This window comes from Ailuropoda melanoleuca, chromosome 7 (genome assembly GCF_002007445.2).
Source record: "Ailuropoda melanoleuca isolate Jingjing chromosome 7, ASM200744v2, whole genome shotgun sequence".
Classification (NCBI taxonomy): Eukaryota; Metazoa; Chordata; class Mammalia; order Carnivora; family Ursidae; genus Ailuropoda; species Ailuropoda melanoleuca.
This window is the reverse complement of record NC_048224.1, coordinates 595,223-610,453: the sequence shown is the minus strand read 5'-3', so window position 1 is coordinate 610,453 and position 15,231 is coordinate 595,223. Positions and strand designations below refer to the sequence as shown.

The 15,231-nt window shown below is 42.4% G+C and overlaps 1 protein-coding gene across 1 annotated transcript in view; it reads left to right on the top strand.

Moving 5' to 3' along the window:
* Window positions 1–15,231, top strand: part of GLDC (glycine decarboxylase) — a 95,928-nt gene that overhangs the window by 72,843 nt on the left and 7,854 nt on the right. The window contains exons 17-22 of the mRNA XM_034663849.1: window positions 1,179–1,304; window positions 3,041–3,190; window positions 4,550–4,662; window positions 5,777–5,918; window positions 8,797–8,908; window positions 14,376–14,471. Coding sequence (XP_034519740.1) covers window positions 1,179–1,304; window positions 3,041–3,190; window positions 4,550–4,662; window positions 5,777–5,918; window positions 8,797–8,908; window positions 14,376–14,471 — 739 coding nt within the window. The remainder of the gene's footprint in view (window positions 1–1,178; window positions 1,305–3,040; window positions 3,191–4,549; window positions 4,663–5,776; window positions 5,919–8,796; window positions 8,909–14,375; window positions 14,472–15,231) is intronic.

The window sequence follows — 15,231 nt, the reverse complement described above, 5'->3', positions numbered from 1 at the left end:
TCTATAACACCCATCCATTTCTCTTCAAGGGGTTGCAGTATTGGTCCTGGGATTTTAAAAAGGGAGGATTATTTTCAGAGTGCTCATTGCTTCTCCTTGTTGCTTTCTGTTGGGGAAGACTGTGATGCACTTTCCTGTAGTGCAACACCGTCACATCGACAGAGCATGTGTGTTTGCTTGTGTTCCTGTGACTTGTAGGAGGAAATGAAAATGATTTAAATCTGGGAATTCTAAAATTGTACCCACCATCTACCTTCTGTAAGAATTCAACTCATCTTTAAATGCTAGCTTAAGATCTAGCTCTTGAAACACTTTCCCTTTACCTCTTCCACTTGAAGTGACACCCCCTTATTCTGAGATCCTGTGGCACCTGTTTATACATTCGTCAGTATTGTCGATGAACACAGGACACGCTTTCATGCTCGCTGTATGATTCTTTTTTTTTTTTTTTAAAGATTTTATTCATTTATTCGACACAGATAGAGACAGCCAGCGAGAGAGGGAACACAAGCAGGGGAGTGGGAGAGGAAGAAGCAGGCTCATAGCGGAGGAGCCTGATGTGGGGCTCGATCCCACAACGCCGGGATCACGCCCTGAGCCGAAGGCAGACGCCCAACCGCCATGCCACCCAGGCGCCCCCGCTGTATGATTCTTATGGCAACTAACAAGTCATTGCACAGAATAAGCACCCAGTAAATGGTGACATAATTGATGTATCAGCAGTGGAAGGCCTTGGAATTATATCTACCATTATCATCTCTTCTGGATCTCAGCAAAGCCAAGCAGAGCACTGAAGCTGTGATTTGGGCACTTGGGTCCTACAGTTTAACTTCCAACCTTATGTTCTTATAAGATACTTTCTACATTTATAACTGAGCAAGATCAGAATAACCCTGGGTCTGGTTTTTGGTATGCCAAGATAAGGGAGGAGAGTACTAATTAGTATTACATGACTCTTTAAAGAGCAATATTTGTGGATTCAAATGCAAACTCCTCTTTTGGGCATTGTTTTACACTACAGTAATATTGAAATTGTAGCAGATTTTAAGGCATTCATGATCAGTTTAAATAAAGCATGTGGCACCTATTTAATCTGTGTTCCAATCATGTTGTAGCACTTTTCTGCCATGAATAGCCTGGTGATGATTTTTTCTCCTTCCTTTTGTTCCTTTCCTAAGGTTTGCCTCATTCCAAAATCAGCACATGGGACCAATCCTGCAAGTGCCCACATGGCAGGCATGAAGATTCAGCCTGTGGAGGTGGATAAATACGGGAATATTGACACAGCTCACCTCAAGGCCATGGTATCCATCTTCCACTAAACAGATGGGCGAGGTCTGGGTTGGGAAGATTTGCTGGGGAGAAGAGACTGGATGGTTTATATCAATGTTATCTTTCTTCGATTTTTTTTTTTCTTTTTGCTTGGTGGGCAGCAAAGCAAAATTTATTGAGTGATAGTACACAGCTCCCAAAGAGGGAGGGGACCCAAGGGGGTTGCCCCTTTCTTTGCATTCTTATTAAAAGACTGCAGTTCCTCCTCTGAATGGGTCTGGGGAAAATGGTGTAAAATCAGAAAACCTAACTGTCTCTATTAAAAAAATAAAATGCAGCAGTCACATTTTTGGTCCATAATAAAACCAAACATAGTCTACTTCTTCCTTCACTAACTGGGAGAAGATCCTTTAAACTGAAATCCCATCTTCTTAATGCGTATGTAAGAAACTGAATGAATTATTCATGTCGTAGTAAGGATACTCCTTGCAGGGCCTGCCTGCATCCTCCTTCCTGCCCAACCTTCCCCCCTTCCCCCATTAATAATCAAACTGGCAGTCACAGTTATTCTCAATCTTTGTGTTGGGAATTAAAACATAAATGTAGATTTTGCAAATGTGTGTGACTGTCCCAGCCATTACCTGCTGAATTTCGGGCAGCATTCCACCTCCTTCCTACAACACCAACCCCCACTCCCAACCTCCCAACCTCCCAACCTCCAGGAAAAGGTTGCCTAGCAACTGTATCTGCTTTCCACTGGTGGACTGGAGGCTGCATCTTAAGAGGGAAGGAAATCAGTTGAATAGCAATGTGATTTTTGTCAGGATTACTAGGCATGAAGACTGAGAACTTCATGTAACTGCCTTCAAAGAAGCTGAAAACACAACAGCATTGCTCATCTCTCCCATCCATCCCCACCCTTCCAGAGCCCACAAAGTTTTTGCCAACAGATATTCTGGGGCAGTAGTTGTAATTACTAAGTTTCCCCAATATAGAATATGACCTTTAAAAAAAATTTTTTTTTCATTTCCACATGAGCGTGCTCTGACTCACTGGCCAAAAAAACAGGAATGTGCCTTTTATATATGTTTGCTTTCTGTGAAAAGGAAACGTGAGGGAGATTTCTTTTTATCAGAGCAGAACACTCCTTATGGGAATTCTAATTTCAAGAGAATGAGAGGGAAATGGAATAGGGGTGGATACGGCAAGATGAGCAGAGAGAGATTAACTGTGAGAACAGACATGTCTGGAACCAAAAAGTTCTGAAATAGTTATTGAGGGAAAGCCTTGGGGAGTTGAGCCTAAAATACCCAAAGATCGGGGCGCCTGGGTGGCTCAGTCGTTAAGTGTCTGCCTTCAGCTCAGGGCGTGATCCCGGTGTTCTGGGATCGAGCCCCACATCAGGCTCTTCCACTGGAAGCCTGCTTCTTCCTCTCCTACTCCCCCTGCTTGTGTTCCCTCTCTCGCTGGCTGTCTCTCTCTTTGTCAAATAAATAAATAAAATCTTTAAAAAAAAAAATACCCAAAGATCTTCCTAATAGTCTCTTAGGTCTGGATCATGGAGACCTACCCTAAAGGCATTTTGTTATTTCTTTGGAATGACTTAAGAAAAGAGTAATGGCTGTGAATGGTTATTGTCATCATACTTTGAGAGAATTCTAGAAATGAAAAAAGACTTCATCTTTCCTAATTCTGTAAAGTAAAAAGAAAGGGTTTGGCCAATAAACATTTCCTCCTTTGTCTCCCTCTGCTCTTTTCTATCCCACAGGTGGATAAACACAAGGAGAACCTGGCAGCAATCATGATTACATACCCATCCACCAATGGAGTGTTTGAAGAGAACATTGGCGATGTGTGTGACCTGATTCACCAACACGGAGGACAGGTCTATCTAGATGGGGCAAATATGAATGCGCAGGTAGGCAACACAAGAGGGACTCCCCGGGAAAATGGTTAAGTCAGAAAAATATTTTTTCCTCTGACTTCTTGACAATTGTCTTAAAACATGATACTGAATTCAGAACTGTGGTTGACTTTCTTTATTGCCAATTTCAAGCAAAGTACTGCAATTTCACTGAGATTAGATTTTAAGGAGATGATTGAAGGTTGGGGAGGAGGTAAAGAGATTGACAGGATGCAGGGAATGAACTGAATATCCTTAGTTCGTCAGGGGTTGTGATCTCTCTAGGGATGCTACCAATAGAAGGTCACTTGACTCCCTTCCCAAGGGAGTTCCGACCCAGGTTCTGGCCACTGTGAATGTTGATCTCCCACAACATCCCATAACAATGAAAAAGCCATTAATCTGCTTCAACTTCCTCAATGGAAAGTGGCTGAATAGTTCTGTCCCTGAAGGGCCAATCCTGATTACTTATGTGGGGTGTGTGTGTGTGAGAGAGAGAGATAGAGTGAGAGAGGGAGGGTGAGAGGGGGAGGGTTCTGTGTAATGTGCACCCCGGAGCAAATGCTGTAGGTCCCATTGGAGAAGGGGATATCATCATCTTCCAGTTTTCTTAACTTGTTGGTCATTGTTTATAGTTGTGGTTGTGGTTGTGGGTTCATTTTGTTTTTTGTTTGTTTGTTTTTGGTTTTGGTTTATTTTATTTTATCATTTCAAGTTCTTTCTACCTTTCTTTACTTCTGTCTGGTTCCCTTCTAAGTGTCGTCCAGGGATTGTCTATTGCTTCAGTAGCATTAATGTACTCTTCATCTTTGGCCACATTGAAAATTAGCCCTAATGCCAAAGTGGCAGGAAGGCCTGTTGAATGTTGTGGCTGGTATTAGAGTGGTCTCAGGAAAACTCTCAGCCTCCCTTCCTTTCCCTTGGCTCAGCATCTTCTCAGGCAGCCGTTCATCCCCTTCCGTTGGTGTACCTAAACTACATGACACTCAAACCCAACCATGCAGGGGAGGTAACGTTGCGGGGGTGAAAGTAATCTGTTTCTGCAGCAAGGAGGTACTTCCCTTTGCTCAGGGTGCTTCCTCTCCTCCCTGTTGTGGTGGAAAATTAGGAATTGACTGTATAGTTAAATGTGTATTTTAAAATCTAAATTAGGCTAAATGGTCAGTTGCTGTTTCCATAGAAACCGTAAGCCAGGCTGCCTATGGGGTGCGAGGTGTTGACGGCAGATCTTGGCCGGTATTGAGAACATTTCTGTGAACAGCTCTGCCTCTCTTTCCTCAGAAGGGAGAGGCCACAGTAAATAGCATGGCCACCTTTCCAGAGTACACTTTCAAGCTCTTGACTTTTGATTTTGGCTCTTTCCCTTTGTGATAGGTGGGAATCTGTCGTCCTGGAGATTTTGGGTCTGATGTCTCACACCTAAATCTTCACAAGACCTTCTGCATTCCCCACGGAGGAGGCGGCCCTGGCATGGGGCCCATCGGCGTGTGAGTTCTGGGCTGCTTGTTTCAGGAAGGTTTTAGAGACTAAGAATGAAAGAATGGCCCCAAATTCACTGTTCTTCTCATCAAGATCTTCAAGGGTCATGGACACCTTCATATCTAGTGTGCCTGTAGGAGCTGGGAGAGAAGCAGTGAGAAGGAAACATCCAAAGATGAGCATAAGTAGATTTTATTAACCACAGTGCCCTATTGGCCACACTAAGCTCCCAGTCATACATAGACAGGGTGGGTTTATTAGCAGAGCAATGAATGGAGAGTTTACTGGGGCATTATGGATCTGAACTGGAATATTAGCACCTGCAAGTGCCTCTTAGACTTTAGATTTCCAAGAAGGTTTTCTTTCTTTTTTTTTTTTTTTTTCATTCTTTTAAAAGAAAGCAGCTGATGGTTACATTGAAAGTGAATTATCTATCAACAACAAAAGGAACTCATAGGAGAAAAGTGCTTGCCAGGGGCTGGGGAGCAGGGGGTGGGTGGGTAGGGAGAGGTTGGTAAAGGGTACAAACTTTAATCTATAAGATGTGTAACATGTATAGCATGGTGATTATATTTCTTCAGCTTTCCAAGAATGGACCAAAGGGCCCAGTCTTCAGGTTCCTGGGAGCCTGGCCCTCTTGCTTTTTCCTGTTTTTCTTTTTGATTATTATGATTTGTAACAAGCGGGGGTGCCTCAATACCTCAGCTATGGGGGATGTGGAGGAGTGGTGTTTATGTGCTGGCTTCCGATGCGTAGGCCCATGGGGCTCTCTCTCAGCAGCACCCTCCATCCCTTAGATGCCTTGGGAAAGAATGTGGGGCCTGGGGCTGGGAGGTCCGCACATCCTGATAAGTCCATGGATTGCAAGCCATTTCATGGCTGCCTGTCTGTGACAAATGGTCTGCCATAGTTCTCGGGTGAGCCACGGGGATACTGATGGCTGGTGAAGAAGAGGAAGGAAGGAGTACTTCCTGAACATCTGTTTCTCAGCAGGTGTCAGGTCCTTTCCACTCTGAGTTCCTCTACTAGGAATAGAGCTTTCTGAGAGGGCTCAGCACTTGCCTGTTTGGTTGGTCTGGATCTTTTTTTTATTTCTCCTGAAGTTGTGTTTAAACATAACAGGAAGAAGCATCTTGCCCCTTTCTTGCCCAATCACCCCATCATCTCGGTAAAGCCAGATGAGGATGGCCGGCCTGTGGGTACTGTCAGCGCAGCCCCGTGGGGCTCCAGTTCCATCTTGCCCATTTCCTGGGCCTATATTAAGGTGAGGCCTGTGACTGTGTTAGGCGGGCAGAGGGTGTGATAGGTGTGTGGGAAACTAAGACTGCAGACTTTCTCCTCGACTTAAAAATGAAGAAATCCAGCGGTGCCTGGGTGGTTCAGTTGGTTAAGCATCCAATTCTTGGTTTTGGCTCAGGTCATGATCTCGCAGTTGTGAGATTGAGCCCCGTGTGGGGCTCTGTGCTCAGCTCAGAGTCTGCTTCAGATTCTCTCTCTTCCTCCACCCCCCCTTTCTCTCCCTCTCAAATAAATAAATAAACAAAATTTTTTTTTTTTTGAAAAAAAAAATCCATGTTCTGAGATGTGATTCAGTGAAGATTGCTGACTTGGGTGGAAGAAACCTTCTGAAAGAGATCAGATAAAATGTATTTCATCTCTTCTTCATGGTGCTATTTCCTTTGGGTCCTCATAGTGGGTTTCACATCACAGAAACTGACATGCCAGATACGTTGTTCCAGACCGAGTTACATTCCATGAGTCATATGGATGTTCTGGCTACGTGATTTTAGTTTCCTGTAGGATTTGTACAGCCCCTTGCAAGTGAAAAACAGTGCACGTACTAATTATTACACGTAGTTGAAATCCTGGGATAAATTTTAGGAATAAATCTCACATTGCTTTATATTTCTTAGGAACCTGGAAGATAAGATAAAAAATAGCAGAAATTTGCTTATGTGGTAGTTTCCCAAAGCTCTTTGCCCTTTAGAGCCTGTGGAACTGTAACTCTCTGGGCTAATTAGACTTTGTTAGAGAACAGCTTTCCTTTCTTTGTGTTTCTCCAAAAAACTCTAGAGCTAGAGTTTATTTTATACAGCTCTTGTTCAAATGGTCCTGCCCACCTCCTGGGCTGACAAGACTGTGCACTGGACAGAACACTTGTTCAGAAGCTAATTAGGGCAGCTTTCCCAAACTGGGTTTCCTCCTCAAAGGAAGGGTGGCTTCTGGTGAAACAAGACTACAAAACTCAGCTATGCAAGTCATGCTGGATGGCTCTCTGGTGGCTGTTATTCTTAAACAGTGTGGCATTTATGATTCTTAATGAAAACTTTCTGGGAAGCTGGAACAACAATTCTGTACCTCAGAGACTAAAACCTCCTTTTAAAAATGATACTTGAGTTGTTTTACAAATAGTAACAACAAAAACAATCATAATAAAGGTCTGCTTCTTTGCAAACAGAATCTTATTCCCAGGTTCCTTTTTGGTCCCTAGATCCTGTAAACCTGGGTTGTTTCTTATGGATATATTTAGGTTAGAGATGATTTCCCACATACAGAAAATATATGCCCCAAGGCTGGTTTGGCCATATGCCAGGAATACCAGACAGAACCTCAGTTAAAAGTGAAATAAAATAGAGTTTAAGCTACCTCTCTGACCTGGACCCCTCTTTATTTCAGGCTGTTGTTACTTGCCACCTGGGCACTAGAACTACCTTCTTTCCCTGCTTCAGTCCGTCTTGGACACTCTATAGGACTGCAGAGATCCCCCTAAGAGCCCAAATTATCTTCTGGTTTCCTTTTGCCTTTACTGCTCAGTCTTACTAGCCTACACAGAATCCTTAGGGAATTCTTCCCCAAATGTGCATGCCTAGGCCCCATCCCAGAGAGAATAAAATTCAGCATATGAGCGGTAGGGCATGGGCAATCAAACTTTCCAAATGACTCTGATGCATGAGTTGAGAGCCACTGAACCAAATCCAAGTTCTTCATAGGAAAGGTTTGAGGCTTATAAGAGGTCATCACAGCCCACCAGACTTTACAGTAACCCCCAGACTTCACTTCTACACCTTGGTTTTTGCCATTCTTATCACCTTCCCCCCTTTCTTTTTGCCTCTCCAAATTCTACCCATTTTTAGATTTCCACTCAAATTCTAACACTTTCTTTGGGAACCCTTCTTTGTCCAGCTTGGCAAAATGTGTCCTCTCCTTGCTTTGGACGTTGGTATCCCTGTTTTATTTGATGCTTTCTCATTTGTCCTATATTAGTTATGTATTTAATATATACCAAGCCTCCATCATACATGAGGTATTCTGGGAAGAATGTCAGCAATCTTGATTTTAAGCTCTTCGCTGGTGATAATGTTCACCCTGTATAACCAACCGCAGGGAAATAGAAAATACCAGAAAAGGATAAGATCAAACCTGGTAGTTGTTAAACATATAAATACCCCTGACTATGGACAACTGTAAGACAAACCATACAAAATTGATTCAGTGGGGATTTTGGTCAAGATGGAACGAGATTTCTGGCGATTATCAAGACATCTCAAATTCACAGTAAACAAATCTCCCAAATGCATGTAATTTAAGATTCTTTTTCCTCTTTATTTTTTCTTTTATTCTATTTGATTTAAATTCAGTTGATTAACATGTGATGTATTATTTGTTTTAGGGGTACAGGTCTTTGATTCATCCATCTTAGAGAATACCCAGTGTTCATTACAACACATACCCTCCCCAATGTCCATCACCCAGTTACCCCATCCCTCCCCCGCCCCAGCAACCTTCAGTTTGTTTCCTGTGATTAAGAGTATCTTACTCTTTTTTCCTCTTTAGACAACAAAATAGTCAGCCGGTTTTGCCCTGTTGTAAGCTTTGTTACTTTGTTCCTTGTTGTTATGCTTTTACTACTTTGTTACTTTTATAAGAAATATAAAGTTATGTTCCCAGGAGAAAACTGAAATTTATTTCAGGCTTAGAGAAGACTGGCAGACCTCCTTGTTGGGATTTTATACCCATTTGTAATCCAGAGTGATGGTAGGCTGATTTCCTTTGTGGGTGGGATTTGTTTGGGGGTATCTTTGGTTCGTGTCCACTGGGTTTACCTGTTCTATGGTTGATGACTCTTTTCCTCTCTCTTACAGATGATGGGAGGCAAGGGCCTTAAACAGGCCACAGAAATTGCTATATTAAATGCCAACTACATGGCCAAGCGATTAGAAAAACACTACAGAGTCCTTTTCCGGGGCGCAAGAGGCAAGTATCAACCTTAGTTTACCATCACTGACCAAGTTTGACCTAGTAGATGTGGTTTTCTGCCGTGGGTAGGAAACTTCTGTTTCTTAGCATATACCAGAGAAGAGCACAGATATTTTGGACCTAACTTCATTTAGTGAACAGTTATAGAGAAATAAAGCAAAACCCCTCAAGCAAATGGCTACATGAACAGGGATGAGCAGAAAACGGGCACCTAGTGAGGGAAGACTCCATGGTTGGGGCAGCTTTAGAACCTCTGCAGCATTTGTCACAGTGCCTCTCCCGAGAAAAGGCCGTGCTTGTCCTGTCTGTCTCTGTTCTGGCCTCACCTCTTCCCTGAAGCCTCCTTTTTCTGGCAGACAGAGCCGCTACTTCATTTGCTCCCTCCACTACTGAGGATTTCTCCCACTCGGTTTCTCTGTCCATTCGACCTTGAGTTCCTGCAGGGTAAAGACTGTGCCTGCTTCCGTTCTCTAGCACCTGTGCCTGTCAGTCATGCCTGGCCCACCATAAATGTACACAGTGTTGCATAACAGGGAGAGAGACTGGTCTTATGACATGAGTCTTAAAAAGAACCTTGCCTTTAACATTTAGGAACACTTTGGTTACCTTTGAAACGATCAGGGCAAAAATGATAAGGCAGATGCCAAATGGAAATGAGCTGAGAGGGTGGGGAGAAGAAGGGAGAGGCATTCGCGGTTTGGGGGAGTTCGGTAGTGAAGGCAGGGGGACAGGTGGGAGCTGCTCCAACAGGATCCAGTTTTGTTTTGCAATAAGAAAAGAACATGATTTTAAACTGCCAGAGAAAAGGATTTGAAGAGGGGAGAGTGAAGCTACAATAGTGGGAATAATAGAGGGGGGAGCAAAGTCATCCTGGAGGTGGTGGGAGGAGATGGCACTGAGAGCCGGACAGATGTGCTGCATGTTGGCCGTGGGCACGGAATTGGCGACAGGGACAGATGGGGACTTGGAGCTTGGAGTAGAGAGACAGCAGTCAATAAGCAGCATGGGCCACAGAATGAGGCCTCTCTTCGGCTCTTTGTTTCTCCAGCTCAGGTGGAGTATACATTTACATCTGTGATCTTTAATTTAAAGGCTGGTCTTGCCTTAAAAATATGTATCCAAAGGGTTAGTCTGGAGTTTGAAAATAGAAAAAGAGCTAAATAACTAAAGCTCTGGTTAGGGATGCTCCCCAGAGATTAGGAAAGAAGGTTGTGGGCAATATGTTTCTAAGTAACACAATAAAATGCTTCTGAGGTGGGTGTTAAAGAATCTACAAGAGCTACTAATTAATTCATTCAAATATAGCTCCTGCCCTGTGAAATGCATCCTGCTTATGTATCGGCCTTCAGGATTAGCTTAAGTATTTGTTTTGTCTGATTATATAAGTAATTTGTATATGCGCAACATGGAAAGTTTGGAAAATAAAAACCATGAGGAAGGAAGTCTAAATGATTCATGGTTTTGTCAAGTAGACATAACCACTATTAATAATTTTGCTGTATTTCTTCTCTTCTTACATTTAGACCATTGAGATCATATTACAAACACAGTGTCCTATTTTTTAACTTTATCTTATATTGTGACCATTTCCCCTTGTCAAAATGTTCTTTGAAAGTAGCTACATTGGATTTGGGTAATTCTACAGTATTTTCCCCCTAGTTGCTTGCTTTGCATTTGTAACAATGCTGCAATGAATATCTTTTATTTAGATTTTTAAAAAACATTTCTGATTATTTCCTGAGGTTACAGCTGTAGAAGAGAAATTATTATCTCAGAGAGTATGAATGCATTTAAGCTCTTGGTATGCATGGCCTTGTTGTCCCCACAGAGACTTTGTACCAATTTATTTCGTGCTAATATTGTATGAAGTGACCATCACACCAGGGCCTAGTGAACACCAAGTGCCAGGCTGAAAAAACAACACAAACCAAAAACAAAGTATCTGCCATTCTGGTGGTTGAAAAATGATCTTTTTGCTTTAATTGACAAGGTTTAGGGTTTTTTATCTGTTTGTTTTTTTAAGGTATTTGAAATTTACCTATGATTAACTTTATTTGAAAACTTCATTGAGACAGAATTCACATACCGTACAAGTGACCCACTTGAAATGTGCAATTCACTGATTTTTAGTGTGTTCAGACAGTTGTGCAACCTGAAGTTTCGTGTTTTAAAGCAAGAGTGCGCGTGATCTGGACTGCATGGGGTGTGGTGGCAGTCCCGCAGAGAGGGGAGTGAGCAAGCAAGCGTTTCTCAGGTGCCTACCATGTGCTTAGCATTTGAGTGACTGCTTTAAGCAGAGACTGTCTCAGTCCTAGGGGACTTGCAGCACAAAATGATAGATGCAATTTCCATTTGTTTTGACATTTTATCCCAGAATCAAATAATAAATCGCATTTCTCATCCCACGCAGAGATCTATTGGTGATTACAGACTTTATTGCCCAATCCTAAAGTTCATGAAATAAAAAATTGTCTCATGTTTGGTCTGGTAAACACATTCATTATATAATTTGAAGCTGAGTATTCTAGGGCCTAAAAAAGAATTATCACTGTACCTCCTGAGGGCCCAGAATAGATATGTTCTTAATAAACATGTTGTATTCCAAGATGTCTAATGGCAGTATTAAAAGACCATTATTCATCTTAATCATATTTACTAGTTCTATATAAGACTTTGGAATTACACATGACTGTGAGGCAATAATTTTAATGAACTCCAGGCTTCCCTTTGCGAACCCTTTCTGTGAGAGATTTGAAAATACCAGCTAAACCACTAAGGCTTATGGTTTTGTGAAGCAAGGAAGTGACAGGCAAGAATTGGGATGAGGGAAAAGCAGTACTATTTAAGATGAGGAAAGAAAAGAATTACGTCAGGTAAAATGGTACCTTTTTGTTTTGTTTTAATGATAAATTCTTATTTATTGAAAGACATCCAGTGGAGAATTTTTTTTTTTTTTAAGATGGTACCTTTTTAAAAGGAGGAATTAAAATTCAGAGATGTCTCCTCTTGTGGGAGACTAAGCTCACTGTTTGATCTAAATGAAGTTTCTGTCAGCGGAAACTTTATTAGTAGCCCAATATTTTATTTACGTTTCAATTTCTTAAATGCCCATCCCTTTTTGACCTTAGACAAACCTAATGCTGCCTGGAAATTCCTGTTCCTGAGTTGGTTTCCCAGTGGCCTTTATGGGCAGATATGGGCCTCAGGGGATGGGGCTTCACATCCCAGGCCAGGGAGTAACCCTCCTGAGGCCAGAGGCCCCACCTACCCAACCTCATTTCCAGCGAAGCATTCAGTTTTGATTCTATTAGTTATGGTCCCTGCAACTGAAAAGCTTGGCCAAGCCCTGATTGCCCACCTAAGTTTTATAGAGTAGTTAGCCAGTGAGTTCCATTTATCTCTAGGCAGTCACTCTGAGGATGCGGAGCCGATGGGAAGATGTTCCAAGCTTAGAGCCAAGCCACTTTTATTTTGCTGTTCCATCATGCCGCCCTCCCTTCCTTGCTCCTTTGACTTGGTATCTTTTCAGACTCTCAGCTATAGTCATGGTTAGGCCCAGCAGGAACACCTACTCAGAGAAAATGAAAATTTGTGCTGACCAGTTTATCTAATTTCTACTTCAGATTGCCCTGACTCACCATATGCCATAGAAAGCTTATGTATCTTTCCTCCTTAAAAAGTATAAACAAAGATGAACATCCTGGGATCTGGCCTCTAACAGCCACCGAGTTTCAATTTCACCCCTTTCAGGGCCCAAATACAGAAAGAGAGAGATATGCTGAAATTCCACCATTTCCATTTGAACACATTAGGCTATGGATTTAGAAAATAACATCTGAACCTCATTTTGAAAATGGAGCTCTTCCCAAACCGCCCGCCTGTGGTGGGGGCCCTGCAGACGCAGGCTTTGTGTTGGGGGTGCGGGGCTAGGCTCCGCGTGACTGAACTTCTCCTTGGAAGACTGCCCTCTGCCTGCCAGCAAGAGTGACTCCTTTCCTCCATCATGTGTCCCTCTGCCCCTCCTGCCCACTGGGCGTCCTTCAGAGCAGCGAGCTTCATTAGCCGTCTTTCTTGTGTCACCCTCACAGTGCTGAGGTGGCTGTCAGAGGCTCAGAGAAGAAAGGTCAAAGTTGAGTCTGGGCTACCAAAATGGGGTAGGGACAATTGTGTATTTGGGATTCCTAGACTTAAATGATCTCACCACCGCCCCCACCCCGCCCCGGCCAAAACTCCAACTGGTCATTCCTTTTAGGTACAATTCCCCCTGACTTTACTTAGCTATGAATATAACTTTCTACTTTTGAATCCCACTTCTTACAAATTTAATCCCCATCATTGTTAGAAAGAATATTTTAAAAATATCCAGTGACAGTATATTTAAAGCTTCAGGTTCTCATACTTTCATTTTTCTAACAAAACCAGCCCTTTCTTATGTATTCATTACATAAGAAGCAGAGCGATTACAGACGATCTCAGGGGCTACTAATGACTGGAGCTGTTCGTCTCAGGCTTGCAGAATTATGTCTGCTCCACATGTCTGTACGTAGATTCATGCTGAGAGTCCGGAAAGTAGGTGAAGAAGGAGTACATCGTTATCTCATGAGCAGGTCCTTTCTTAGAAGGAAGCTCGTCAGTTGTGTGGGCCATGGAATTTGGAAGCCCCCAGAAATGATGTTCTGTTGATGAAAATACGACTTAGGTGCTGGTTTATTCCTGCTGGTAGGTGGTTGATCAAATAGCTCATGCTGGGGAAATGGCAGCCTGGGCCTGGAGAGGCCATCAGGCTACAAACTAGAGCAAAATGAACGGACTCCCAGGGCCTCGGCTTCGGCAGCTTCTTGCCACTTGTGTTTGAGCCCCAATTTCTAATTCTCAGCTTGAAGCCTGAAACCAAAACTTCAAGAGCCCCTTTGAAGAATCACATACAAGAATGTATATGCCTTACAGATACAGGTTCACTATGTATTTACATATACGCAGAAGAAAGTTATTTGATGCTGGGCACAGAGTTGCTGAAAACAGTATCAATGGATCTTCAGCTCTAGAAATATTTTGTAATAAAAGGGTCAGGCCTGTGATGACATGTTTAACTGTTGGAAGTAGATTTTATAACCTCAGAGTGGAAAACATCTCATCCCTAGGAATCTGTAGGCAAATGTTGCAGCCGTGCATTGGCAACAAAGTCCCACCTCCCATCAGCCTCTTGGCTCAGGGGTGTGTCGTGCACTAACGATTGGACACATTGGCCTGACATTTTAAAAACATTTTTATTTTTACAACTATTTTTATATTTTATAATTATAATTACTAATAAAGTAGACGAGGTCTTTGTTGCCAACTACAAACTTACCAAGTGATCATGGCTTCTCGGTACTTGTTGATTTGTGTTTAAAAGCTGATTTGTTTGTTCATTTGCTTGGTTAAAACAAGCTGATGCTAATCTTGAGCTGAAACAATTTCTCAGGTTATGTGGCTCATGAATTTATTTTGGATACAAGACCCTTCAAAAAGTCTGCAAATATTGAGGCTGTGGATGTGGCCAAGAGGCTTCAGGACTACGGTGAGTGACCTTATGGGAGCAACTCATTTTAGGGCAACTCAGGTTTTTGACATTCATGTAGCTTTTCATGCTGGCTGTGGGCCACTTCCTCAAGGCACAAACCAAATGTGCAGGCACGATAGTAAACTAAACGGCGATCCCAGGGTTCTAGGTGACCTTCGAAATGATAGAGAAAACACTTGGCCTATGACTGCATTGGTCATACCCTTCAAAAGATATTAAATTATATATCTTGAATACATTGGCATCCTAGGAAAGAAGTCTTTGTAGTTAACAGAATTAAAAACGCTCAGTCATTAAGCACCTGCCTTCGGCCGAAGGTGTGATCCCAGGGTCCCGAGATCGAGCCCCGCATCAGGCTCCCTGCTCTGCTGGGAGCCTGCTTCTTCTTCTCCCACTCCCCCTGCTTATGTTCCCTCTCTCGCTGCCTGTGTCCCTCTCTGTCAAATAAATAAATAAAATCTTAAAAAAAAAAAAACTTAAAAAAAAACCCCACAGAAAATGTTAATGGTTGCTGTTTCCTACGTTTCTTTATTTTTTAAGTATTTTAAACTAAGTTTTTAATTTTAATTCCATTACAGTTAACATACAGTATTTGTTAGTTTCAGGTGTGCAATGTAGTGATTTAACACTTCCATACATTACTCAGTGCTCATCATGATAAGTTATTCTTTGATTCCTAGCACCTATTTCATGCATCCCCCCATCTACCTCCCCTCTGGTCACCATCAGTTTGTTCTCTGTAGTTAAGAGTCTGTTT